Source organism: Dermacentor silvarum, chromosome 10 (assembly GCF_013339745.2).
Source record: "Dermacentor silvarum isolate Dsil-2018 chromosome 10, BIME_Dsil_1.4, whole genome shotgun sequence".
Taxonomy (NCBI): Eukaryota; Metazoa; Arthropoda; class Arachnida; order Ixodida; family Ixodidae; genus Dermacentor; species Dermacentor silvarum.
Genome location: NC_051163.1, coordinates 14,028,253 through 14,054,121, shown reverse-complemented (window position 1 = coordinate 14,054,121; position 25,869 = coordinate 14,028,253). Strand labels below are relative to the sequence as shown.

The window sequence follows — 25,869 nt, the reverse complement described above, 5'->3', positions numbered from 1 at the left end:
TCACATAATTTATTCAATCTTTACTTGCGTGATTCAAAATTAAGAAGTTTCTCATTCTCTGATTTCTACGTTTGGAGTTCAAGCACAAAACTAACTATTTAACTTTATTTCAGCTCGTTATTCTGTTATCCTAGGTTTCTCTTGTCTGCATACTAATGTTTGCTAGTGCTGCTAGTCTGCTAGTGCGGCAACGGGATCTCACTCGACATCGGCAGCACTAAATTCAGACATGGCAGAGCTGTTGCTCGATCCGGATATTAGGATATGGGTTTTCCTGCCAATTGTAGTAATTACTTTTCTTATTGGCATAGTGAGGCACTATGTCTCCATCCTGATTTCTTCGACCAAGAAAGTGGAGCTGCAACAAGTCCAGGATAGGTGAGAAATGCGCTCGGAAATCGATAGATCCTCCACTGCTGGCGTGCAAAGTCGCTGTAGTCTGGTTCTGTAAACTTTTCGCCTAGAGAATTCTTTTTTTAAAAAGTGCTTATTGAAGAGAACACTGCGTGCTTGCATGCTTGATGATGCAAAAATTTTCAGGTGAGCTTAAGAAGCGGATGCATGACCGCTAAACGATTTATATGTGAATTGACTTCCGCGGTAACAGAAACCTAATTTCCTGGACGTTTCTTTATGCCAGCAGGAAAAAAAGAAAAAAGAAAAAAGAAAAAAAAAGAAATGTTTTGAAAAAGGAATGGTCAACTTCATTGACATAATGGGCTTTAATGTTCCTTAGCAGCGAATGTAACTTGTTTGTAGTCGCAGGAAGACAGAGCGCGCTCGGGAATTCGGCCGCGAAATTCGCCATATTCCATAAAGTATTCAGTACTAAAATGTTCAGGCCGAGAAAGAAAGAGAAAAAGCGCCGTGGGGGAAAAAAAATAATAAGGAAAAGAAAAGAAAAAGGGGGGAAAGTTTAACTACCGTAAGGCATGTTACCGAGGTTCGGCATCTTTTCCCATATATCCCAATACGAACAATTTTAAGCAGGAATCGGTATTTTGTGGTCGTCGTCTACGACAAAAATACCCAACGCCTGCTGAATGGCATTGTGGTTACATGGGGCAGCATAGAAGAGCTTCACCAAATCCAAATAGGATCTCTAAAAGTCTTGTACTTTTATTATCTGTGTTAATTTCAAGCGACTTTTGTTTGTGCCTCTGGACTTCTCTGAAAAGCTGCACAGAACCTTCAATTTTCTTCTTTTTCTCTCACTGTTTGAAACGAATGAAATGATTTCATGGCTACTTGTTGACCTCTTCTCAAGTTTAAGATTTCACAGTGGTAAAGCAGTGTGGCATTGTTCACATTTTCTTTTCTTTCAGTCAAGCACTTATCCGTAGCAGATTCCTTCGAGAAAATGGGAAGTACATTCCAAAGCAGGTATGGTCATTCTGCTACTTTCTGTTGTGTGCTTAGAGTGTATATCATAGCTCTCCAAGATTTCCTCAAGTGTTTACTTTTGAAAAATGCTTACCTAAAGTGTCTATCTTAGCTCCTTGAATTTTAAAAAGATGGCAGGAACTACTAAGGCATCAATAGACTGCCAGATTACTTATTCAGGACTATTTCCACATTACTTTTATGGAAAGGAAACTTAAAAGGTGAGATGAAGAAGGCCAAACTTCCATTTTTAAATTCTGCATCCCCGGTGCGGTGTAATATCGCGCTCAGTAGTAGCTACAATGCATGAGCACGTGGCAAAGAGTGTTCCCAGGTTGGATAGTAGCACCGATCGGCACCGTGTTCCCGACTTAAACGGAGAGGGTTCTGCTATTCCTGTTGTGAACGTTGCCCCGTAATGCCTGCTCTCTTCACCAGTTTAGTGGACAAAATATTGATCTCACAAGAACCATAAGAACGGACGGTGGTCATCTTTCTTGCAACCTATGTGTCATTCATTGTTCTATGCACTTCAACCGGTGAAATATTGTAGATAAGAGACGGCGAGTTCGCAGTGATTCTTATATTGCGTATATTGCAAATGCACGCAGAAAGAGAGAGAGGGCAAATGTAGGCATTGAATGATAATGCAGGAACCTGTGTGACGATGCATTGAGGGGTGATAAAACAAGCATGAAGTTCTCAGATGACGGAAGTTTTCATTCCCAGATGCATGAATGGTACCCAGTTCGCATAAAAGGTGGCCACAGTTCTGTTCAGAATATTTGCCTCTGAGGAATACATTCTCAATCCTGGGAGAGAGGCCAAAGGCAGGCATGAACGGGCAATGTTTGAAACAATAACAGCAGAACCCTCTTTCTTTAAGTCTGTAACACAGCACGAATCGGTGCCACTTTCAAACCTGGGAGAGAACGTTTCTCTGCGCTCGCGCCTTGTAGCTCATCCTGAGCGTGATAGTACATAACTGCAGTAACATTGAGGATTTCATTGTATGTATGTTTGTTTAGGATCACTCTGTGCAAGAAAAGGCAACACAAGTTACCAAAGGCTGCTTTGTAAACAGTTTTTTAGCATCTCTTTCACCGATGGGTAATTCCATCTATAATGGCAGGATTGGTTGTTTGAAGGATTCTCTCAGACATGTGATCTGTAGAGAATACCTTAAAACCACCATTTAAGACTTGCTGATTTAGTGTGGCTTAGGGCCTAGTTAAGTCTCTGTTGTTACTGTTTCGATATCTCGCCTTATCCTGTGCAAAAATAGTACATCAACGTTATTAGCATTATTTCATTTTTTCAGGCATGACACCCAGTGTGACATTTTTGTTTTGTCTCCTTGTTCAGAGTTTTCTAATGCGTAAGAACTTCTTCAACAATGAGGAGACCGGCTACTTCAAGACGCAGAAGCGGACGCCCGTCATGCAGAACCCGATGACTGATCCCTCAGTGATGACCGACATGCTCAAGGGAAACCTGACCAATGTCCTGCCCATGATTGTCATTGGTGGCTGGATCAACTGGACCTTCTCAGGATTTGTCACCAGTATGTCTCCTGCCTGGTAGTTGCTGATCACGTAGTCGCCGATTGCACATTGGTCCATCAGGACATCAGCATTCTCCAGAAAACAAGTTGACGAGAAAGTGGGGGGAATTACCAATATGCTTCCTCTGAAAAAGTCTAATGTTCAGATTCCAAGTAGGTAAAGTGCAGAGGCTGAGATTGATCAATCAATCATCAAACAATCACTCAGCCAGTGAGTTTGATAAGAAATAAACTGGATTGTCAGCTTGGCTAAAACCCACGATTGCAGCTTGACTGGGCCCAGATGACAGTTATGGCAGCATGTAGAATTACAGCAGAACATGCTTCCTTATGACAGGGGTAAAGCAAAGCAAACAAAGTATTGATATATGTATTGCAGTAGCAAAATTAACTTATTTTAAATGACCACATAAGTATCAATCGCACTACAATCAAACAGGTTTTGAGACATCATTACAGTAGTCGCACATAGCATCAATAACACATACATAACCAGAAAGTAAACAATTTTAGTAGCAAGAGAAGAAAAATATGACCATAGCTGCTTTTTAGTAAAACCAGTTGTATTCTCATGTGTGTTAAGTGTAACAGGAACATTGTAAGCCTAGAGTATGTGTAAGCCAAATGTGTAGAATGGTAGCTTGAGTTTTGAGTGACCTCGTCTCCGGGTGGGCTGGTGTTGTGGATGCTACAACGAAGATTTAGAAGTCTGGCTTGGTCGAGACTCTGCTGGCTTAGCTGCGAATATCATTGAATCAATAAACACTTTTATCTAACACGTAGACGAATGTAAAGACAGCCTAAGTGAAGCACAAAAAATGCCTTCACATTGTCAGCTTCTTACATTGTATATTTTGCTTTCACTTTGAAAGTGAACTGTCCTAAATCACTTGGCAGATTATATAACAGGTCATTTAGCAGAGGTGAAGCTTGCAGTTTGTGTGCCTGAATAGACGTAATCGCCGAGTTTCTTGAAGTGTTTGGTCTTCTCAGATAACTCATGCGTAGAGTTTCATTTTCCAGCGGAGATAATAGCATGCCGATTTCTAGTCCGACGAATATGCACATATCAGAATCCAGCTTTCATTAGATAAAGCTCAAAAGTGATATCTCGCGAAACTGCCACAACCAGCTAAAGATCTGCCAAAATGTGCGGATTCACTGAGAGTTTATGGCACTTTCATTGCAGCAAAGGTTCCATTCCCACTGACCCTGCGCTTCAAGCCCATGTTGCAGCGTGGTATTGAGCTCATGTCACTGGATGCCTCTTGGTGAGCTCTTTTTCATTGCACAGCTTGGAAAGCCTTGGCAGGCACTTGCTGATGAATGCAAGTCACTAGTGTCGAAGCTGCTTATATTGAACTCTCAAGAAAGGACTTGTGAGTTTGATATAGTGTGGACTTGACATAAAATGTTTCATGAAAATGCATCTGAATTGGAAGGTTTTCCTTTCTCAAGAGGAACTTATGCTACCAGGGGAGGTGCTGATTGGTTGTTAGGGGAATTTTCAGATGTCATAAACTTGTGCGTCCATTGGCCAATACATGCGGGCTCACGTGCACTGCACTGGTCTATGTAGTATGCACAGCTTTTTTTCTCTGGAGCTTGTCAACATAGCACAGCTGACTGCATGGGTAATCTGTGCATGGCACGCTCCATAATGGAATTTGTCATGGCCCCCATGTTGACTTTGGATGTGAAACCCCATAATTCGTAATTCGCAAAGCTCACTGTTTGTTTCCCAGTTGTTGACAGTGTAGTGCTATTTTCAGACTACAGTCGCAACGTTTGCCAAGGGCACATTTGTCATATTCACTTAACTGGGCACTAGTAATGCTTGCTCATCATTCAGATTGGCAGTTTTGTGCCTTACATATTTTATGACCAGCCAGTCAAACTGCAAGGTGGCTAATTGACATCTGCACAGTTAAGGAGGCCACACAACCAGAAATATGAGCGCTGACGCAGTGTAAACGCTAAAGACAAGACGCACCCGTGCAAAGCCGTTACTTCCAAAAGCCAGTGCCAGTTTGGCTGGCCAGCTGTTGCTCCAAATGGGCATGCCAGAAGTCCCCTGACTGAGGAGAAATAAAACAAAGTTCAGTGGTCATTGACCACCATTCCATATAGATCAGATGTAAAAGTAATGGACCTCTTGTTTGTTATGAGTGTTGTGTACTTTTCGCAGCATATGACTGCAGCTGCCCAAAATAGTTGCACTTTTTTTGCATTTGTGCTTGTGTTTCTTGTGAAGGTCTCTGTGGCTTAGTGTATGTATAGTCTGAATGTAACATAACTGCGTTCTTGGGAGATTATAATACTCTCAAATAAAAGCTGGTCCTCGTCAAACCAATGTTTTCCCGTGCAGGGTCAGCTCAGCATCGTGGTATTTTCTGAATGTTTTTGGGCTGCGCAGCATCTACGCCTTGGTGCTTGGAGAAAATAACGGTGAGCTGCTCCACTTATTTATATTATTTGCTTGTTCTTTTACGCACAGCCCCAGCCCAAGTGGCATAACAGTGTGCTTAAGTCTGATGTTCTGTGAAGTGTGTTTATTACAATACTGTCGAACCTCAGTGTAACAAATGTGGGTATAATTATTATTTTTCTTGCAAATGCAAGCGTGTAACGAATGTACGCTTATAACGATGTTCAACTGTATACAACAGTAGAGAGATGACTGTACTTAAGACTTGTTGCCTGTGTTTTCTGCAGCTGCGGACCAGACAAGAGTGATGCAGGACCAGATGTCTGGTGCTGCACTGGCAATGCCTCCAGACCCCAAGCAGGCCTTCAAGGTGAGCCAAAGGGAAGCCCTCTTTTGCAGAATTCAGTGCTTTGCACTTCTACAGGAACGCTATCTGAACCTGCTGGCATTAGTCTGTTAGCATTACAGAGCCTGTCAGCTGAGCCTTGCAAATCTCCAGTTGTTTTGTTCATTGTCAAGTTATTTAATAAGCAAAAGAAAGTGAAGTTGTGAGCATAGCGTACCGTATTTTCGCGCGTATAACCCGCCATTGCATATAACCCGCACCTCTAACTTTGAACTCCACGAAAAAGAAAAAAATAACCTCGCATATAACGCGCACGCTTATCCGAAAAAATGAGGACTAGGAAGTTACAACTACGTGCAGTCATCATTTTGTTTTCAAAACACATTTATTTCAAAACGACCGCCGCAATGTTGTCAGTGCTGTCCGATTCACTGCTGCCATCCGAGGCTTCAGCGCCGCTCTCAAAGATGTAATCGTCTTCGGAACCATCTAAGCTGCTATGCCTTATGGCACATTTTTTGAAGCACTATGAAAGACTGCCGCCGAGACACACTCATGGTGCCTAAAAAGGCTGGCCAACTGTGCAAACTGGGCGTACAAGAAACGGCACCTGACTCATTGCAAAACCGTGCGAAACACGTCTAACCAGACTATGGATGTGGATCTGGCTATAACCTGTGTTGGCCTCTTATTGGCTTAACACACGTCGATGTCGATAGGCATGCGGACAATGCGGACTCTGCACGGCAGGCCGCGCGTTGCCGTGAATCCGACCCCCACCCCCCTCCCTTCGCGAATATTCGCAGATAACCCGCACCCCCACTTTTTAAGCAATCTTTTTCAATTTTTGGTGCAGGTTATATGCGCGAAAATGCGGTACAAACTTAGACATTCGTAGCATGTGCTTGTAATGAACTGCTTTTATGTGCACGTTCAGCTACCACAGTTTTACCTATAGCGGGGTCTTCTGCTAAAATGGGTGTTTCATGCGAGTTGGGCCATCCCTTTATGCAAGTTGGGCTGTCCCAGATGCAGTAATGTGTGGCATAGGATGTCATGCAAAAAGACCTGCTATAATGCAAGCTCTGTGAATGAAGCTCCGTGAACCTCAGAGAGGCATTGCTCAGAAAATATTAGATGAATAAATCATTGTTTTATTGTGACGTTGGGAATTTGATGCTCAGTTAAACGAAGCTGTGTGTGCCATCGATATAGTATACTATTTTGTTACAGTCAATGCACACTCATGTTATCAGAACTGAATCAACTTTGAGTTTGGGTTGGTTCATGCTAGTTTTTGGTTGGGCATTGTTTGTGCTGGGGGGGCAAGGGACGCAAAAGGCACAAACTGAATTGAGCTAAATTTGCAATGTTTTAAAATAGTCACTGCAACAGCTGTTGTCGAGAGGAATGCCTTCATGAACGAGAAAAGTAGTAAATTGCACAAACATAGGAGAGGAGTGGTGAAAACACTTTGCTTACGGTGTCAGCATGTGGTGATGTAGTGGGTTCACTTATTTTGTTGTTTTCCACAATGTTGTACATAATAGGTATTTTCCCCAAGTTTGCAAGACACAAGATTGCTGGTACTCATACCCAATGTTCCTGTTGAGAGTTCTCGCATAGAGATCCCATTCTGTAAACCTCACAAAATCACTGAAGAAGTCAAAATTCTTAATCCGTTTTTTAGCTCTACGGTTGTTATGATTTCAAAGGTGCTAGAGGTGTTATGAATTTAAATTATAATTGGCAGGAATTGACGCTTTTCATAATTCCAAAGGTGCTACAGGTGTTCTGAAAATAAATTATCATTGGCCAGAATTGGTGTTTGAAGGGGACAAGTGTCACAACTAGAAGCAAATGATGTGTGAGAGCAGCTTTAATGCAGAATGACTGAAAGGTGGGCAAAGTTGGTGTGGATTCATAGCGAAGCCTAGGCAGCTTTACGTAACACGTACTAAAGAAAATAAACAGGACATGCACTGTCATGTTCATTTACTTTTGTCCATTATGTCGTGCTGTCCAAGTTATGAGCGACTTTAGTGATTGAATTTTATTGCACTCCGAGTGAATTTTACTACTGCCCTTTTTGTTCGTCAGCTATTTCACCATCTTAAAAACTTGTCGCTTGTTATTGCTTGCAGGCTGAATGGGAAGCCCTCGAGATTTGTGAGCACCAGTGGGCCATGAAAAATGTTGAGGAAGAGCTGCTGGGAAATGTTGCTGCCTCTGAGAAACCAAGCACTAGCAAGAAGTATGACTGAGCTGTGCAAGGAGCTTGTGTATTCATTCGTCTTTCTCATGTGCTGCACCGAGGAAAATTTTTATGCTGCCAGACTTGCACCCCTGTTGAGATCTTGTTTATAGCTTTTATGTTTTTGTTTTGATGTGTGTGTTGTGGTGGAATTATTGTGGGAACCCTGTGCTGTGCACAAATAAAAGAACAAAATTCTGGAAACTCGCTTGCTTTGACATGTTAACAGAAAGTGGTCCTGTTTTGCCAGCATTCTCTGAAACTGGGAGCACTACTGAAAAGCATGGCAGGGTCGTACAGGAACATCTGTGCTGTCCTGGTGGGATATGAGCAAATAGCTCAGTATAAGTGCAACACAAATCAGTGCGTGCATGCTCTTTCTGCCCATGGAGACTGCCAGTCGGTGTCTGTGGATTTTTTTGGTACTTGGCATCCAGTCTCTTTTGCCGTTTTAATTAAAGGGGCACTAATAGCAAATATTAAGTCCATCTGAAGCGATAGATTCGTGTTCCAGAACATGTAAGGCGTCAATATTATCGTGAACAGAGCTTTAGTAATCGAGAAATTTAGGTAAATGCAGGACAAGATTTGAGACTCCACCGTGACATTCAGGTACTAGCCGATGACTTAGGCACTCTTCATTATAATTTTATCACTAGTACTCAACCACTCGTAATAAAAAGATAGCTGCGATGCATTATAAAATGTAAAAAATGCTACTTGTCCAGTTCTATTTGATTTTTAGAAAGAAAATCATTGACGTTACCCTTGACAACTTGAGCGGATGAAATGTTTCGTTTTCGCTCGACTCTTTACAGCCCACGCTTTTGCGTTCAGTAGTTTCGCGTCATTATCGCATAGTGCTGCACTTGTTTTGCTGGCTCGCAACTCGCACAAACTGCAAGTAGCAGAGAATGCCATGTCCATGTGGTGTCGCAGGATGCCCGAAAGGTCCACGCCACTTGACCAAGAGCAACTGCAGCAACAAATCCAATGCTCTGTCTTGGCTCGGTTTCTCCATGGCTGTGCACATGCGTGTTGCGCTTAAAACCGTAGTGCTGTCTGTCGGCTACTGTTTTACTCACCGATGGCAGTAAAGGGCAGAGATGGCATATGCAACATCATCACTCCCCGCTCGGGGGTGGGTGATTTGAATTGCGCTAAAGGTATGCAGACCTTTTAGACGCAATTTTATGCTGAACTAAGTCTTTTCTTGGCATGAAACAAGCACTGCGAGGTTTGTAGAATGGTACTCTAACAGTACATGTTGACTTAATATCTGCCTTCAGTGTCCCCTAACGCAGGATGCCTAGTTACTTTGATGCCCAGGTGGCAGCTTTCAGATTCCTGGAATCATATTCTAAATTTTTTCGAGTGATATCATTTTTACAACTCACTCATTGGATATTGTGGACAGGAGGCCTATAGTGCCAGTGAAGCGTTTTGCTGAACGCTGTCACACAATGTATTTTTGACCGTAGTCGACTAATGGCATGCCGAGGCTTGGCTACTTGCGCCGTAGCCTCAGACTTGCTCCCGCCTTTGTCAGACATCTAGCATATTGTACTTTTTTTATCAGACCTAAAGCCGAATAAGCATTTGCTATAGGGACCCTTATCAAGCCAACCATATTAACATGTTGGAAGGAATCCAAAATCGCACAGCGCTGTTTATTTTCTCTGATAACTTCTTCACTTGCATGCAGTACTACAGAACTTAAGTCATGGGCTAACCTATCTAACCTTGTACTTCGCCGAAAAGCTGCCCGTCTATCGCTATTCCACAAGTTCTTCCATGCATTTCCCTGGACCTCCTACATTTTGCCACCTTACCGCCGTTCCAACCGGACCAACCACAACAAGGCAGTGTATTCTCCGCCAACCTGAACCACCTCTCATCTATCTTAATTTTTTGTTTGTACCCCAAGAGAGTGGAATGACCTTCCCGCTTCAACTGTTTTTCACGAGAACCCTCTTCATTTTAAACGCATCGTCGAAGAACTAACTTATGTTATACAAAATTACGCACCCACCCCTCAGTAAAACCCCTGCGGGAGCCTTTGAGGTATCGGAAATAAAAATATTCGACTGGTTATTTCAGTGTTCTCTCTCGGTGCTTCAAAGGTCATGCAAGACAGCAACTGAGCTTTACTGCGAGCACACAGGGGCTCCACCGGTGGATAACAAAGCACGATTGCTGTTAATGGATCTCCCTATTCTCATAAGAGATTTAAAGCTGAATTGCACGACCTCAGTAATGCTGCCAGAGTGCTCTGAAATGACCAGTCAAATGAGCCGTAAGAATACAGGGCTGGTGTAATGTAAGGATCCCCTTTCGCTCTCTTATATTCCTTATGATCTGCTGTTCACAACCACCCGGCCTCAGTGATAGGGTAAGTGGAGCAGTGCTTGGACCACTGAGAAAGCGCGAAAGAGAATACAGTAAAACCTCGTTAATACGTTTTGGAAAAAGAAGCTAGAAAAAAACGTACTAACCGAGAAAATGTACGATCGATCGGAAGGCACAAAAAAATTGAGGTTCAACTGTAGTTGACGTCTACGTAATGCGAAGCATTGCGCGAATTGTTGCAGCATGAGATGCCGAGCTGGTAGGGCTTGAGTGGCCCTAGATGTGCGCTGTCGTTTTTACGTCCTCAGCAAGCTTATGTTGGCGCTCCTGGAATTTGGCCTGGGTGTGGACATGCGTTGAGCTGGTAAGGCACAACTGTGACCAGAGACGCACATTGTCGTTTTCCTATTGCACACTGTTGTAAGAGTGAAATATTAATGAAATCGAGCTACTGGGCAATACCTGAATACTACAAGGCCTACGATGCTGCCAGAGTGATACATGACGCTCCCCTTGCGCCAGCTGCAGCAGGGAATAGTGGTGCGTTTGGGTTATCGTCTATTAAAAGCATGCAGTATGCTTCCAACGGCACTACCACCCACACACTGTGATAGAGATAAGTGAAGATGCTTATCACAGTAGTGTTGGTGGCGGTAGCTGTGAATGTGGTGTGCGACGACCTGGAAGGAGATTTGCTGGTACCGGAATAAGAAACTTGGTGAGCACCAGCATTGTCATGCGAGAAGGGTGGGTGAGTATTGTGGAGAAGATGCTGCTGGGTGCTGCTACTGTTCTAGCGGCCAGAAAACGTATCATATGATTGCAGTTTGGTGACCTACTGAACGTTGGTGCCAAAAGGTAGTGTTGTCTAGGAACGTATGGACCGGTAAAAAATCAGTGTAACTGTATTGGGTAATTTTTTGTGTCCTCAATCATGAATACAGAAAATCGTGCATAATGGGATTGTATCAATGAGGTTCTACTAGTAGTACGTATAGCATTGAATTAAAATGGAAAACGAGACATCCACCCAATCGTAGCAATTGCTACAAAGGAAACCCATACGTGTTCCACGTCAAACGCTAGTAGCATTCAAATAGAATTGTTACGTTATCCTTGGCCAGCCTGTGTTTATGGTAGTCCTTTGTTGCACAGCAATCTGAAGCAATGAATGGTGCCCTCCACCTATGTCGGTGAGCTCGCCATAATTCCTCAAAGCAATGACCTCCTACAGAGCAGCTATGGAGTAGTGACAGCCATCTTACTTTATTTCTCTTTGATTCTGACATTGACTGTCTTCTTTCTTGGTCACTATCTTCATCACCACTGTGGTCACGCACAAATAAGTTTGCATCATCTTGGGAGGGATGAAAACATCGACAAAGTGCTACTGGTTATTGCAAATTCTGGCATGCCGTCTTCATTTAAACGACCGGCCATCTTCGATGCGCCATTTGATGCAGCTCAGTGTGATACTGTCTCAGGTATTGTTGCCTTGCAGCAATCAGAAGACCTGATGCATGCTCCTGTGTCCATTTGCCGGGACAGCAGTTCTGAAAAACAATAGGGCATTGGCAAGTCGGCTTGATTTTGTCACACTGTAACCATCAGCATGGGGCAATACATGTACAACATTTCACTGGTGGTGCATAACATATAGGCATTGGGCCAAAGGTGTTGTTAAGAAAGAATGACTGCTTGGTTTTTGTGTCTCTTAGCAATACTAAAGTCGTGAGTATTGAAGGGCTCTGCATGTATTTTGACCTGTCGGATTCCTTTAGGGACACTAAAGTAAACCCTAAACCAGTTTATGATGAAGCATTTTTTCATAACTCTATATAAATTAATTTTGCGGAGACAGGTCGTGTATTAGAAGAGAAAATTAAGGTCACATTTACAGTTTTTTAACTTCACACTAAAGCCCAGTGCTGGTGATGCACTGTGATGTCACGGATGTTAAAGTATTTATTCACATCTGGGACGTTGTAGTCTTTGGGCCTCTTAGAAGGTAGTCCGTCTTTACTATAAATCATTAACTAGGCCGGAGCAGACAATGTCAAAATTGATGATGTCACAGTTGGCTGGTGCGGAAACTTTAAAGAGGCTTTACTGGCCATCTTTTGTTTTTAATATTTTTCTACGGTAGTTTAACAAGCCTTTCGAAAAGGTAAGAGCAGATTTTTTGGTACTAAGGGTAATTCATAATCCAGCTAAAATTTTTATATTTAGTGTCTCTTTAATGGGCACTCAAATCTTTCACGCACAGATTTCTTTGCATCTTGCTCCAGCTCTAACTGTGGCCAATGCACCTAGGAACTGAAATACTGACCTTGTGCTCAACAGCCCTGTATAAGTGACGCTAAGCCACCACAGCAAGTGATGAATAAGAAGGAAGAAAATAGCGAAGGAAGAGTGAAAGAAGGCGACCTTTCTATCAATAAAGCTTCAAAGAAATATGACAATATGTAAAAGGAAACCTCCACAGTACAGATTGTGACAAGAGTCTTGCAAATCTTTCACCTACAGTCTTGCAACAATCTCGAATCTTGTTGGTTCACATTAAAATTTCACAGCTCAGGCAACACAGCATTCTCGCAAGCCATATATACATATGATGAGTGCAGTCTTGACCAGACACAGAGCGCTAATATTGTTGAACTTGATAAGGCTTGCTTGCCTTGGATAATTGCAGTATGGCCCAGATGTAAAATTTGGTGGAGTTTGTAGCAAGTTTGGTCCGAGCAAGTTGTGTACAAGCCTGACAACAGAAAAAGGTGCAAACAGTGGCACACTCATAGCGGTAAGAAGGTAGGTTTTCTGCCAGTTGAAGACAACAATGGCAGTCCAGGGAGCACCAATACAGTGGCTGTGTTGATGTTGCCCTTCAGATTCATTCTGACAGAAGGCTGACTTCACAACTTGCGGACGTGTCCATCGCACTTCCGATTCTAGCTGCAATCCATGCCTGAGCCTAAAATGATTTACTGCACCAGAATGTGGAGGGGTACAGGCCATGTAGGATTAGCTACAAGGAAAATGTGGAGAACAATGAAAAAAAGTATCAGAAAAAAAAAAAGCTTATGTTATGTTCACTGCAGGACGCAAGCCTCTACATGCCATTTCAACTTATCCATCTACCATCAGGTAACTCCAATGTATGCCTGCAAAGTTCGAAATTTCATCACATCACCTAATTCTCTGCAGTCCTCAAGTGTGTTTCCCTTCCTGTAAGCACTTTTTTTTTTTTTTTTATAAACGTGCTAACAACAACAACCCTCAGCACCTATTCTGTTAATCTGATAGATCTCTGGTTATCTATGTGGCCTGCCCAATTCCCAACCTATCTGTTCCCTAATCTACACTGCTATCTTCCTGTCTCTTAACATTATGCCTATAATATTTTTGTTCCATCGCTCATGGTGTGGTCTTTAGCTTCACTTATACTCCGTTTGATACATAGCAGGCAGCCTTATGAAGGCTAGAGAGACTTCTCCCACTCTTTTCACTTGCGACTAAAAAATAGTGCATCATATACAAAAAAAAAGAGACAGACATGCATCGTATAATTCAATTTAACATTGTCTCACATTGGTTCGTAGCAAAATATTATGTGTTTATTACATGGAAAGCATCGTAGCTCTGAGCCTCTTTACCACCAAATGAGTAGAGTGAAACACTTCTGTGAGCAGCGGCCCCAGCGCACTGCTTACGCTCATGACTAAAACATAGTGCTTCATACACCTGAAGCAAAAAAGTGCACTAACGATATGTGATTCGATGTAACCTGATGTCCACAAGTTGTATAGTTGCAATATATGAAGGAGGTGTTTCGCAGAAAGCGTCGCACATGAAGAACTGCACTGAAACACTTCCGGAGTGATTACTTCTATGACCGCACTACTTGCGCAGCTTCCACAGTGTTGTATGTATGAAACAGAGTATAGTTGAACTAGAATTACAAGAGGTCTTTAGCGCAACAAAGAAAAAAAAAAAGAAAATGGGTACAAGTTTATGACAACACAACTTGTCCTCGTTTTTCTTTCCCTTTCTGTGCCAAAATATTCTGCTATTCACGAAATAACAATTTACCCAAAGATAGACCCAACTGAGTTATACCAGCTAAACTAGCGCATGACTGTTCAGGTGATAGGACTTAGCTTCTCAAAGCAACACTTAAGACATGTTCACACCGAAGGCGGAGCGGGCACGCGGACAGGCGGATCTGGCCAAGTGGCTGCAGATTTTCTGCTTTGCGGAAAATCCGCAGCCGCTTGGCCGGATTGCATTCGGACCAATTTTTTCAGCGTGGGAAAGTTGCCCGATTTGGCCGCAACCAATCAGAACCCAAGACGGCGAAAGTGCTGGTGAACGAATGTAAACATCCGGCTGAGAGAATGCAAATGACGTCCACCATGTCTGAACCGGCTGTGTTTTTTTCTGTGGAACTGCTGCTGGACACAATCAAGCAGTACCCAGTCCTGTACGACATATGTAACCCAAGGTTACATTCAAATTACAATTCGACGCTATCATGTCTGTAGGTTGTGGTTACGTTGTACTTTACGACTTTTCTGAAGGAATTTCCTTTGAGAAATTCAATGCTTTTTGCCAACGCCTTGCGCCACACACAGGGCCTGCGCGGTTGGGGTGGTTCGGGATGATTATTTCCGCCAACGACGCCGGCACGCCCGTGCCGGCTTTTCTGTGACAAGGAGCCCTTAACGCTATCGCATTAATAAATGACTTGATCTGATGGAGTATTATTCAGACTTACAGGGAAGCTGTGATGGATGGATGGATGAAAAACTTTGTGATAGCCTGCTATTTTATTTTTTATAAATCTGCTATTGTTTTTTATTTATCTGATTTACTGATCGGCAATAATGTTCCAACAAGACAGTGAAGCGTGCTTACCTGTCATCCAGTAGTTGCATCTGTGGAGCAACCCGAGGTGTGACATCTCAAAGCCTGTATGTTAAAGCCTTTGCATCATGTTTTTAGGGTGTCAGGCCAAGCCTGCTGGTCCCACCCTCTTCAGAGGTACATCACTATGTTTGAGTTGATGCTGATGTCAACATCGTCATGTCAGAAATATCAGTTTGCAGACCCTGACTCATAATATCCTTCATAATCATATTCACCTGAGCCCCTGCAGCAAAAAAAAGCATGATGTGAGATACTGACTAAAATTGAGGAGTCTGAGCAGCAATAATATTTGCCCTCGAAAAAATGTCAGATGCAAGTGCGTAGTGTCGTGAGTAGTGAATAGACTACAGTAATACTACTATGGTTATAGACTATATAGTGATAAACTAGAGCAGTACTTAGTACAGTACATGTTCACTCTGAACTGTGCTATGTTGGAAAGAAGAAACATGCATGTACAGTGGCTGCATCCAGTTCAAGGTCAATGAAACTGAATAGACAGATACATTTAATTTTGAAGGAATTGGAGAAATAAAATTTTTGGTTGTGATTTTCTTTTCTTAAATGATGCACACCTCCTGAGGGTTACAGCAGAGGATATGGTTGGCACCGCAGTGGTGTAAATTATTTAACATTTAGAAATTACACGCTACTTTCGAATTTTCAATTTATTGCAGTGAAGAATCCCTTGTGCAAAGTTTATTGAACGTATTTGTGACATCAAGGATGTCATGCAAGCCACCCAACTAAGCTTGATAAGAAACACACCAGTAGTGCAAGTCAGATGACAATGCCGTCTCAGTGGTGCAGAAAACCCATAAGCGGTTACTTTTTTGCATAACATACATAGCATAACTTATGATAATCCTCACTTTGACAGGTCTGGCATACTCGGCCAACTCAAATTGAAAGATGTTAAGTTAGACCTATCAGGTGGAATCCTCATAAATACGACAAATGTTAATGTTTAAAATTTTGTAACCACAAACGTTCATGTCCACACATTTTCCTGAGTGTATTGTGCTTATGTTGTCCTTGAAATAAGTAAAGATAAAGAATTTCAACGCTTTTAATACAGTAAGCACTAATTGCTCAGCAACACATTCTTGCCATTAATAGTAGTCACGCCTGGTTAATATGACCTTCACTGTTATGGCCAGCTAAAATTATGGACAACTCTTAGGGAAAGCAAACTTACACAGGTTGTATCTACGAGAACTCAGTGGCTGGATGGAAAGGACAATAAATGCAAAGTGCATGGAAGCGTGAGTACATTCACATCTCATTGATATAGACAGTGTTGGACAGTACAAGACTTAAAACTCTGCTATACAAATATTGTGTACCTCGCAGAACGGCTTTGAACATGAAATAAGAAAACCATATCGCAACAAGACAGCATATGAAACAAAGATAAAGGTATGAATAATTTAATTTGATGTAACATTAATTCTAATACTTTTATGTCACAAAATTTAACTAAATTATGACATAGAAGGTGACAAATTTGAACAAGCGAAGTGACATGTTTTTGCGACCACTGGCGATTTGTACCCATAGCGCTTGTGCTCGAAACATAGTACGTCTCATACTGGAAGCAAAAATATGGCCAAATAAAGCGTGATTTGATGTAATCTTAGACAACAAGTTGTAGTTTTAAAATATCAAGTAGTTATTCCACAGAAGGTGCCGCAGGTCGAAAACAACTGCGCTGCAAAATGCACAACCACTTCTATGACTGCACTACTAGCATAGTTTCCACAGCACAGCCTGCTAAGTACTGGCACTTTGTCTGCTCAGAGTTCAGGGAAGCACAGTCGCCTGAACAATGACATCCCACTTGCATGACAGCAGCCATTTGAGGCCAAAGTGGGCTTGTTTGGTATCAGACGATTAAATGAGTTCTCTAGAAATGTATATTATTGCGAGGCCTGCCATCACGCCTCTGGTAGGCAGCGGGTGAAGTGCTTGAGCTTGAGAGTGCACTGTGGTTTTGTTTACTTCTTTTTTTCTGGGGTTTTACGTGCCAAAACCAGTTCTGATTATGAGGCACGCCGTAGTGGAGGGCTCCGGATTAATTTTGACCACCTGGGGTTCTTTAACGTGCACTAGAACGCAAGCACACGGGCGTTTCTTTAATGACCACGAACAGCAGAATAATGCTTCTGAAGGTGCCAAGATTTTATCAAATTATAACACACCACACTCATTGCAATGTGCAAAGCACAAATCGATTGCTCACAATATTTTCACAATCTTTCATTGTATTACTTAAATTTCTTATGATGATGATGATGACAATAATAATAATAATAAAAATAATAGGTTGTTGGCTGCTCATAAACCTGCCCAACATAAGCTGAAATTAAGATGAATAACAGTACACAAAATACTAACTGTATGATGAGGCGGAACAATAAAGGCTCACAATATTTAACAAAGCTGCATTTGTCACATCCAGTATGGGTAAAGTTAAGTTCTCAGTAGAAGTCAACAGAAAGCGCAGACAAGATGTGATTCAGACGAGACTCGCAATCACGAGCCTTAGTAAGTCGGTGGCACCATCTAATTATCTGCAAGTACACCCTCTCAAGCATACCAAATTTTGAATAACCACAGGATTCTTCTAAGAAATATATGGAATGAACTTTACATATCATCTATAGGTATACATGCTACTTGCAGATGCTTATTTTTGCACTATATTTAAAGTATTTTTAGCCTTATATAAGATTAATTTTAGCCAATATAACTATAATTTCCCTGGCCACAATGAGAACTGCATCATAGCGGTGCTTTTGCAGTTGGAACTTCAACACGAATAGCTTTCATTGGCTCTTTCCGTCATTTTTATTGTTGGTTCTGAAGGATTGATGGTTGGACTCGTCAAAAAACACATAAAGAAACAATTCAGAGCCCTTCCACTACTGTGAAGATGGAAGCCAGCGAAGCTGTGACTATGGTGGGTCTGCTGTAGTGAATATTGCCCCAACGATGAGGATGGGCGTATCATCATTGGGCATCACCTAACCGAACATGTCTATCATGAACGTTTCAATGTCTTTTATAGGCATTGCAGGTGGAACGTACACAGTCGCGATCACCGTCCCGTCAAAGCGTTTTATTAAAGACGGCTACGCTAATCGTGGCGCGCACAGAAGCGCTAACGCGCTCGCATGGTTGCCAGGGTGACCTACGTCACATAATGAAGAAGCAAACCTAAGATCCGGCAAAAACTGCGGCACATTTTTTTTTACAATCCTAAGTTTGAAAACGCTGCCAACCCGGCATTTTCATATGACTCCACGAGGTGGCGCCGAGGCAGAGGGATGCTCGGTGGCGCAACCCACCACCCCATTTCAAAGGGGACGCTCATAGCATCTATCCAGCAAAGAAGGAGCGCCGCCGGCCTAGCCTCGTTAGCCTCCCAGCAGGGCTCAACTTAGTATGGCGCAGCTTCCAACACGCTTGCCGCGCTAGCCTCGCAGCTGGCCTAACTCTACTCAGGGGGGAATGCAGCATAAAAAAGGTCGGCTGGCGCAAGAGAAGAGAGATAGCGGGGGCTCAGCCGCCGGGAGGGGACGTGCGCTCAAAAAGACGATGACACTCTATTCAATGCTGATGACGATAGTTTTTTTCTACATGCGGACACGATCCTGGGGAGCCTAGCCCTTAACAGCTTCGCTGTAAAAACATTCGTTTGCTCTCTCTCTCTCTTTGCTTGCTCTCTTGCTCTCTCTCGCTCGTTTGTTCACACTATTTGGTTACATTGAAAATCATTGTAGATGGTTCTGCCCCATTTTTATCACAGATTTTCCTGTAGGGTAAGTTATTACTACATTCGACAACCGATAATTCGGACTTCACGGGGAACGTAAGTAAGTCCGGACTAACGAATGTCCGAAAAAACTAATGTGCCCAAAAAAATAATTTTATTTAGGTTTTAATGCCCCTGTACAAGGAAGAAGTGGTCGATTCGTTGCTGCACACACTTCCGCTTACATGCAACCAAGTATGCCTATATTTCTGCCAGTTTTCTGTTGTCGCTGTACGCTGATGCAAGGACTGCAAAGGCTCAAGTCAGATCCGCACGGCACATCATCATCCGAGTTAGAGTCGTTGTTTGACGGTGGAGAAACTTGCTCAATTATTTCATCATCGTTCAGTTTGGCACACAACACCGCGCTGTTGACGTCTGCAAAGTCTTCAAATGTAATGGCGGCAGGAATCGGCACACTGCAGCCTAGCAGGTCATCAATGATGTCCGCATTTGAGCTCGTTGTAGTAGGCGGCAGTTCAGGCTCTTCAGTTGCGGAGTCAGGGTCATTCGGACTACGACTCAAGACTCATTCGGAGTCAGACTGCGAGGGGACCATTGGTGCCATTTGACGCGGCCTGTCGATAACTTCACGAGAAATACTTCTTGGAGCTAGCAGCGCGCTGTCTGGAACACCAACTAAACAAAGCGAATGGTGTGAGCAAGCGGGCCATGCGCTGGGATACCGGAATAGGATGTGATGATCGCTATGTTGATGCGACCTCACAATTCAGGCAACGCCTCCAAGATCAGCATTTGTAATTTAATTTGAGGCATAGTGCTGTGACCGAGACAAGGCCTCAAACATTACCGTTTTATGTGCAATCTCTGAGGCCATACTTGATGTCTCGTATCTATGAGGCCATACTTCATGTCTCATCGAGGTTGCCAGAGGAGATAATGGCGGCAGAATTCGCGTACGCTGCAGTCACGGATGGAGTCCGCATAATTGAATGTAGAGCTGGCGGCTGTCCGAAATATTGGTCGCCTTTACACATTAAGTCTACAGGGCCATTGGCAGTGCCGCGAAGCTGTTCAAATTACCGAGCATGTCCGAATTATCGGTGTCCGATTTATCGGTCGGCGACTGTAACTCTATGATGAGTGAGAAATGTTTGACCACCATTCCTAATGCAAGTGGACTCACCAGTGCTCTTTCCACGGATGCAAACCTGTACCATTTTGTTGTGTCCAACACCGCGATGACATATTTTGCTTGTTTTGTTGACATTCAGTTGAGGGTGTTCTTGTGTCTCTTTTCTTCTGCTGTCAGCAGCAAAGGCCTACGATCGATTAAAAAGAGTAATCAAGAGCTTGAGTTTTTCACAAACAGAACTCGGGGTAAACACTAAAGCTAGGGTGTTATCACATGACTAGTATGGTGCCAACAGTTTTTTCGGCCACAATTCATGGGACAGAATGTGCGACTGCGGCCAACCTTATTGCATCGAGGTTCACAGCATGCTCAGTGGTGAAATGCATGAGCTATGCAGAGTAAAGCTGTGGATCATCGAATGCTGCTATTGCCTCTCTTTCCAACAAATTCATGGTTAATTTACAGGATCTTCATCGCTGTTGCCTTCGTAGACATTCACGTCCTTTTCAACCTAGATGGCTTTGAAGACGTCGTCGGTGGTAGTCAGTTACGATTACAAGCAGCATACGAGTTGAATGATCCCTGAAGCAGCAGTGCAGCAGGACTACTTCTGACATCGGCACACAGGTCAAGTGTGTAGCTAGTGCTGCCGTTAGCGCTAGCGTGGAGCGCAACTCAGTGACGTCTGCCTAGAGCAGTGGCAGAACCGCTACATGGTGTTTGTTGTAAAGCCACAGATCAGCTGCTGGGGACACCAAATTCCTTCGTTGTGCAAGCAAATTCGTTGTAGTGGTCTGCGTTGTAAAGGCATTTACAACACATAGGAATTCAGTCGGGACATAATCAATCCTTCGTTATACAGGTCATTTTGCTGTAGAGGCATTCGCTGTAAAGGTGTTCAACTGTATGTATCTATCAAAGGCTTTTTTTCTTTGTTTTCCGACTTTGCAGGGCCACTACGTCTCAATCTTTAGCTGTTACTCCACCAGTGCTGCCCTCTCCTTTTTTTCATGGTGGAAGCTTTGATAAGCTCATTAATCATGAGGAAGCTTTTTGCTGAAAGATGACATAAGGAGAGAATTCAGACAAAGACAAACTAAGTGCAGCACAGCCATACTTAATCTTTATCATTTAGCTTACTCAGTAAATGGTTGATTAAAATATTGCTATGTCGCTGAATGAAATGGCGATTGCAAGGTATCACAACCAACCACTGGGAGCAAAAGCCATGTGTTCGGCCACTGTGACCACAGTGCTGCTGTTGCTCACATTAAACAAATCCTGATGTGGAGAAGGATTCAGGCTTACCGATGTCTTTCCATTTGGGGAACACCAGTTGTCTGCCTTGGTAACTCCTTCATTTTTCAACCACAATGATGAGGGCTGGCCTTCGACAATATTGACGTCCAGTGGCAAGACCTGCAGGATAAGCCAGTGCTCTCCAAACTGCAAGTCATGACCTTTATGGAATCATTACAGATTTAATGGGGATACTAGGGAGCCTCAGCAATGAAGGGAGAACGATATCGATACAACCATGCTTGAGAACTGCTGCTTTTCATTACAAGATTCAAATCAGCAGCTGCCAAGGCATTTCAGTGTTTGTGGCTAACAGCAAGGTGTGCATGGAAAAGTTTTGAGAAATTGCACAGTACCTAGAAAAGTTTTCTATGCAAGTAAGGATGCTCAAGACTGCGCCTTCTAATAGGCTGGCTTCAAGATGTGCTAATTTTCTATAACCACACTGACCATCAAATGAGATTTCGGCCTCAAGCTTGCACATCATTTGTCATGCAAAGCAATCGTCAAAATCATTGTGGGACTGTGGAAAGAAGCAAGTGGAAGGATTTAAATGCAGCGATATTCAGTAGGCACAACTTGGAACTCAGATTCAACATGCCTTGATTGATACAGGTTGTAAAAATAACTTTTGTCTTGCTGTTTTCACACACACAGCAAATTCCAGAAGGTGAAACCTGGTGAACAAGGCTAATCGACGTGTCCCCTCACACAGAACTAAATTTCCTAGCGAAATACTGTATCTGTTCAACCTCTATTATGAATGACTGGTTCCAAGGGTCTAAAGCTATGCATAAATCTGGTAGTCAAGTAGACTGCAACATCATTGTGTATGACTCACCCTTGTATTCAGAAATGCATCTAAACTTCAAGCCCCTGCTTGGCTTGATGTAAATGATGCCTGGCGTGAACATGCCAAAAATGCTCAATGCATTTCCTTCGGCACATTCACGACAGGCGTCATTTAGATCAAGTCAAGCGTGGGCTTCAAGTTAAGAAGCATTTCCCAATACGAGGGTTAGTGTGACTTCAGAAGTGGCAGGTCTCAGACCCTTCTCAGCAGTAACAAGGTGCGCAAAGTGGTGATACAAAGAATAATTACCAACCGGTAAGCTAAGCTCTATGTGTTTAGGTGACACTGCCACTGTGTTTCTGACACTCCCATTGAAGTTCTCATGTGGGGAGGACCTCATGCATTCACTTGAGTCAGCAGGCATTGCTCCACTTGGTGGATCCCAGCTGTCTGCCCTGATGAGTTCATCCATTTGCAACCATGATGACGAAGGCTGGCCCTCGACAAGATTGATGACCACTGGCAGTACCTGTAAAATAGGCCAACACTTCTCAGTTTGTGGTCTGCAACTTTTGGGGATAGGGGAGAGGTTCACGGCAGCCACGAAGTGGTTCAGGGAGTGAAAGAGACAATGCTTCCTTACACCATGCTTGGCCAAATATCCAGTATCACAATAATGCTTGTGGAAGTGGTCTTTTGAAGAGAGTACACTTGATATGCCTAGCTAATACAGAAGCATACAACAGCTACGATGCATGGCACAGGGTCAACACAAGAATTCCACTGTGCACATTTATGGAACCTCAACTTTCTCAAAGCATGGTGGACCCTTGTGAGCAGGCTTTTCATGAAAACAAGGGTGGTTTTTGGCCAAATTGATTACACTTGGTTACATTGACAATTGGTATTCCCGGGTCAGGTTTGTGCAGATGAACTTCAAATGAAAACGCCACAACACTAGGAAAATGTTCTTGAAGTCGAGGAAAGGCATGTTTCATTTAGGGAACATGAGTCTTATGACCTGCTGCAGGCTTGATTGTTATCATCACTGTGACCACTGCAAATGCTCAAAAAGTTTCTCATACGTATACTTACGTCCGCATCTTCTTCAATGTGCGTGTTGCAGCCGTCATCACCAAAGGGGTTTGAGCTGGCGTTGTTAGCCTATAGAAAACAATTAAGACGTCAGGTGTCATTACAATGCATAAATATTGCCGACTTTAGGCCGCAAGAACAGCTGCAAGTACATCAAAGTAACCTTTGTTCAGGCCATGAAGTCAAAGACGACAAAAGGCAGTACGGAAGGCAACAACAACAAACTCGCAGTCATCAGCAGCGTGCAAGGTATGCAAGATGCTACAACGCAATCGTTCAAGCCGATTAGCAAGGCATCTGAGCTGAGTGCCGCAGATGATTAGCACGTATGCCCTGCTACTTCTGATAAGCGGTCTGTGAAAGAGCAAGCCCCGTCCTTGTCTTCGCCGGTGGCCGTTTGCAACAAGTCGCACTGTTAGTAAGAACACCGGCATCTAGCTCGATCGTATGTTTCGTTTCATAAAGCTACGGGATGTGTGTTTGTGAATGTATCAGCACTGCTGTGCCATAGTTCTATAATCGAAAATGAAACAAGTTCACTCACCGTGTCAACACTTCCGATCTGCTGCAACAAGGCTAGCTCTTGGCGTGTCAAAGGCGCGATCGTAGGAACAGCCGTGCGGGAAAGCGCCGGCCTTTGGTTGCAACCCAGCAACACTCTCAGGGTGGGATCGTAGACGTAATCACAAGGAGAGAAGTGCAGCGAGCACACCATCAACTTAGGCCGCGCTCGTCCCTCGCGCTTTCGCATGGGTACGGCAGCAAGCCATTCGGAACGTCTTGGTTCATCCCGCGGCACTACGTGATACGATACAGCAGAGTTGCCTGCACCGTTCGGGCAACCCAAGACGTCACAAGAACGGGGCATCTCGCTCAGATGTTTGCGGTAGGATGCGGCGTGACAGGCAATCTACGACCACGCCAAATCTACGGAAGCAATCGCACGATTTGTGGTCGCAACATACTTCGTATTTACAACCAAAACATTCCGTCCACCGTACCATCAGCGCTTGCGATGGACGCGCCCTCATCAAATGGTGGTGGTAGTTTAATAATGAAAATAACATTTACGCTACATCAAACTTTAAATGTAAATGAAGGTGTTCGAGACTTTAAATACTTTTCTAAGTTATCGCGTAAATTTATTGTTCTCAGTTCTTTAGTTGCTGCTTATCAGCTCGAGTCAATCGGTTGCAGACGACGGTACACTGTAACGACGGATTTCCAAGCACAATCCCCAATGGCGGGCAACGAGATTGCGAAGGCGCCTAACTTGCCTTATGTGTGAACATGAATGTGACAGTGTAGTGTAATGTGGTATGCCCGGAGCCTCTGACATGTTAGTTTCCCAGTCTCGGACGACAGGTAAGTTGCCTCATTTGCCTTTAGGAATTAGAAAGCACAACACATTCACTTGTCTCATGTCGCCGAACTTGCTTAAATCTGCAGTTGCTCCGCGCTCGACGTCGTCCGCATGAGTTGCAGGGGCAATGCACTGAAGCTAGCGAATTATGTGTTCTTGTAGGAGAGCGCGGGAGGGGGTGGTCATCTTTATGCAAACTTTTGAGCTTCAGGTAACGACATTAATTGGCGTGGTTGTGCAATGCGCTGCATGCTGTATCCGAGTTGGCTGGAGCGAGTGCTCACAGACTGGTAAGTTTACGCGTTGAATGTTGAGATTCAGTTAAGGTTAATGTACTTCTGATTCCTGTCAGCGTTTTCGCAACCACCAGAGCAAGATTTTGAACTATATCAAGTGCAGTGCTCACGTACTCAATTCCGAAACTATCCCAGTGCTTTATTTCGCTTCCAGTTTCACTTGCATTTAGGAGAGTGGTTTAATTCAGACTCCAAAACGTACGTCCAGTAAAAAAAAAAAAAAAAAAAGAAAAAGAAAAAAAAAGACTCCAATTAGCTTTTCCAATAGGTATCAACTGGGACCAATAGGAGCCAATTGGAACATGCTTACTTCCAACCAGTTACGAATGGATCAGAGGAGAAACCAATTGGAGTTGGCAATTGAAATGAACTGGGCCCAATTGTTACCGAGTGGAAAATCCCTAGTTCCAACTGGTTACGATTGAGTCAAAGTGAAACCATTTAAGTCCAATTGGACTTGCCAATTGGAATTAATTGGACCCATTGGGAAATCCTTACCTCCAATTGGTTACGATTGAGTCAGGGATGGAACCAATCGAGTCCAATGCCAGTTGCCAGTGCACTTGCCAGTTTGAACCAGCTAGGCCCTCCTTACATTCCCAACTGAATCTAATTGGACTACCAATAGGAATAAACTAGCTAGAACGTAACCAACTGGGAAATCATACTTTCAGTTTATGAACCCATTCAAGGAAACTGGAATGAGTTATAGCTATATATACATGCAGTGCTAAGGCTATAGCAAACCTGTTTCTGACTGCTGGAATCCTATTTAGGTTTGCTTTGTGGGGTATATATGTGTATTGGTATTGCCCACTGGTGCAATTGGCCATTCCAACCAATTGGCACCCATTGGGTAC

The 25,869-nt window shown here is 43.3% G+C and overlaps 2 protein-coding genes across 5 annotated transcripts; one reads left to right on the top strand and one right to left on the bottom strand.

Annotated features, from left to right (window-relative positions):
* The first annotated feature begins 194 nt into the window (after positions 1 to 194).
* Positions 195 to 8,182, top strand: LOC119466222 (ER membrane protein complex subunit 3). The gene is made up of 7 exons (XM_037726705.2): positions 195 to 378; positions 1,326 to 1,383; positions 2,749 to 2,947; positions 4,137 to 4,218; positions 5,316 to 5,395; positions 5,663 to 5,745; positions 7,866 to 8,182. Exons 1-7 carry the CDS (start codon positions 230 to 232, stop codon positions 7,983 to 7,985), a joined length of 771 nt encoding a protein of 256 aa, XP_037582633.1. The 5' UTR covers positions 195 to 229; the 3' UTR covers positions 7,986 to 8,182.
* Positions 8,183 to 11,574: 3,392 nt separating this feature from the next.
* On the bottom strand, positions 11,575 to 24,361 carry LOC119431374 (uncharacterized). Of its 4 annotated transcripts, none has more exons than XM_049656921.1 (8): positions 23,895 to 24,361; positions 23,351 to 23,419; positions 22,569 to 22,784; positions 21,472 to 21,582; positions 20,215 to 20,350; positions 15,239 to 15,473; positions 13,107 to 13,349; positions 11,575 to 11,877 (listed from the first exon to the last, which is right to left on the bottom strand). In XM_049656921.1, exons 1-6 carry the CDS (start codon positions 24,216 to 24,218, stop codon positions 15,373 to 15,375), a joined length of 957 nt encoding a protein of 318 aa, XP_049512878.1. In that variant the 5' UTR covers positions 24,219 to 24,361; the 3' UTR covers positions 11,575 to 11,877; positions 13,107 to 13,349; positions 15,239 to 15,372. The 4 variants fall into 4 exon arrangements, with proteins under 4 accessions (XP_049512878.1, XP_049512881.1, XP_049512879.1 ...); XM_049656924.1 differs by having other exon boundaries at positions 13,107 to 13,308; XM_049656922.1 differs by lacking the exon at positions 13,107 to 13,349.
* Positions 24,362 to 25,869: the final 1,508 nt, after the last annotated feature.

Bases quoted from the DNA above. Each gene is read 5' to 3' on its own strand.
- LOC119466222 (XM_037726705.2), top strand. From the start codon at position 230: ATGGCAGAGCTGTTGCTCGATCCGGATATTAGGATATGGGTTTTCCTG. The intron at 1,384-2,748 runs GTATGGTCATTC...CTCCTTGTTCAG, and splicing joins GGAAGTACATTCCAAAGCAG to AGTTTTCTAATGCGTAAGAA. The intron at 5,396-5,662 runs GTGAGCTGCTCC...TGTTTTCTGCAG, and splicing joins GGTGCTTGGAGAAAATAACG to CTGCGGACCAGACAAGAGTG.
- LOC119431374 (XM_049656921.1), bottom strand. From the start codon at position 24,218: ATGCCCCGTTCTTGTGACGTCTTGGGTTGCCCGAACGGTGCAGGCAAC. The intron at 21,583-22,568 runs GTTGGTAATTAT...CTTATCCTGCAG, and splicing joins ACATAGAGCTTAGCTTACCG to GTCTTGCCACTGGACGTCAA. The intron at 20,351-21,471 runs GTAAGCCTGAAT...AATCGATCGTAG, and splicing joins CCCCAAATGGAAAGACATCG to GCCTTTGCTGCTGACAGCAG.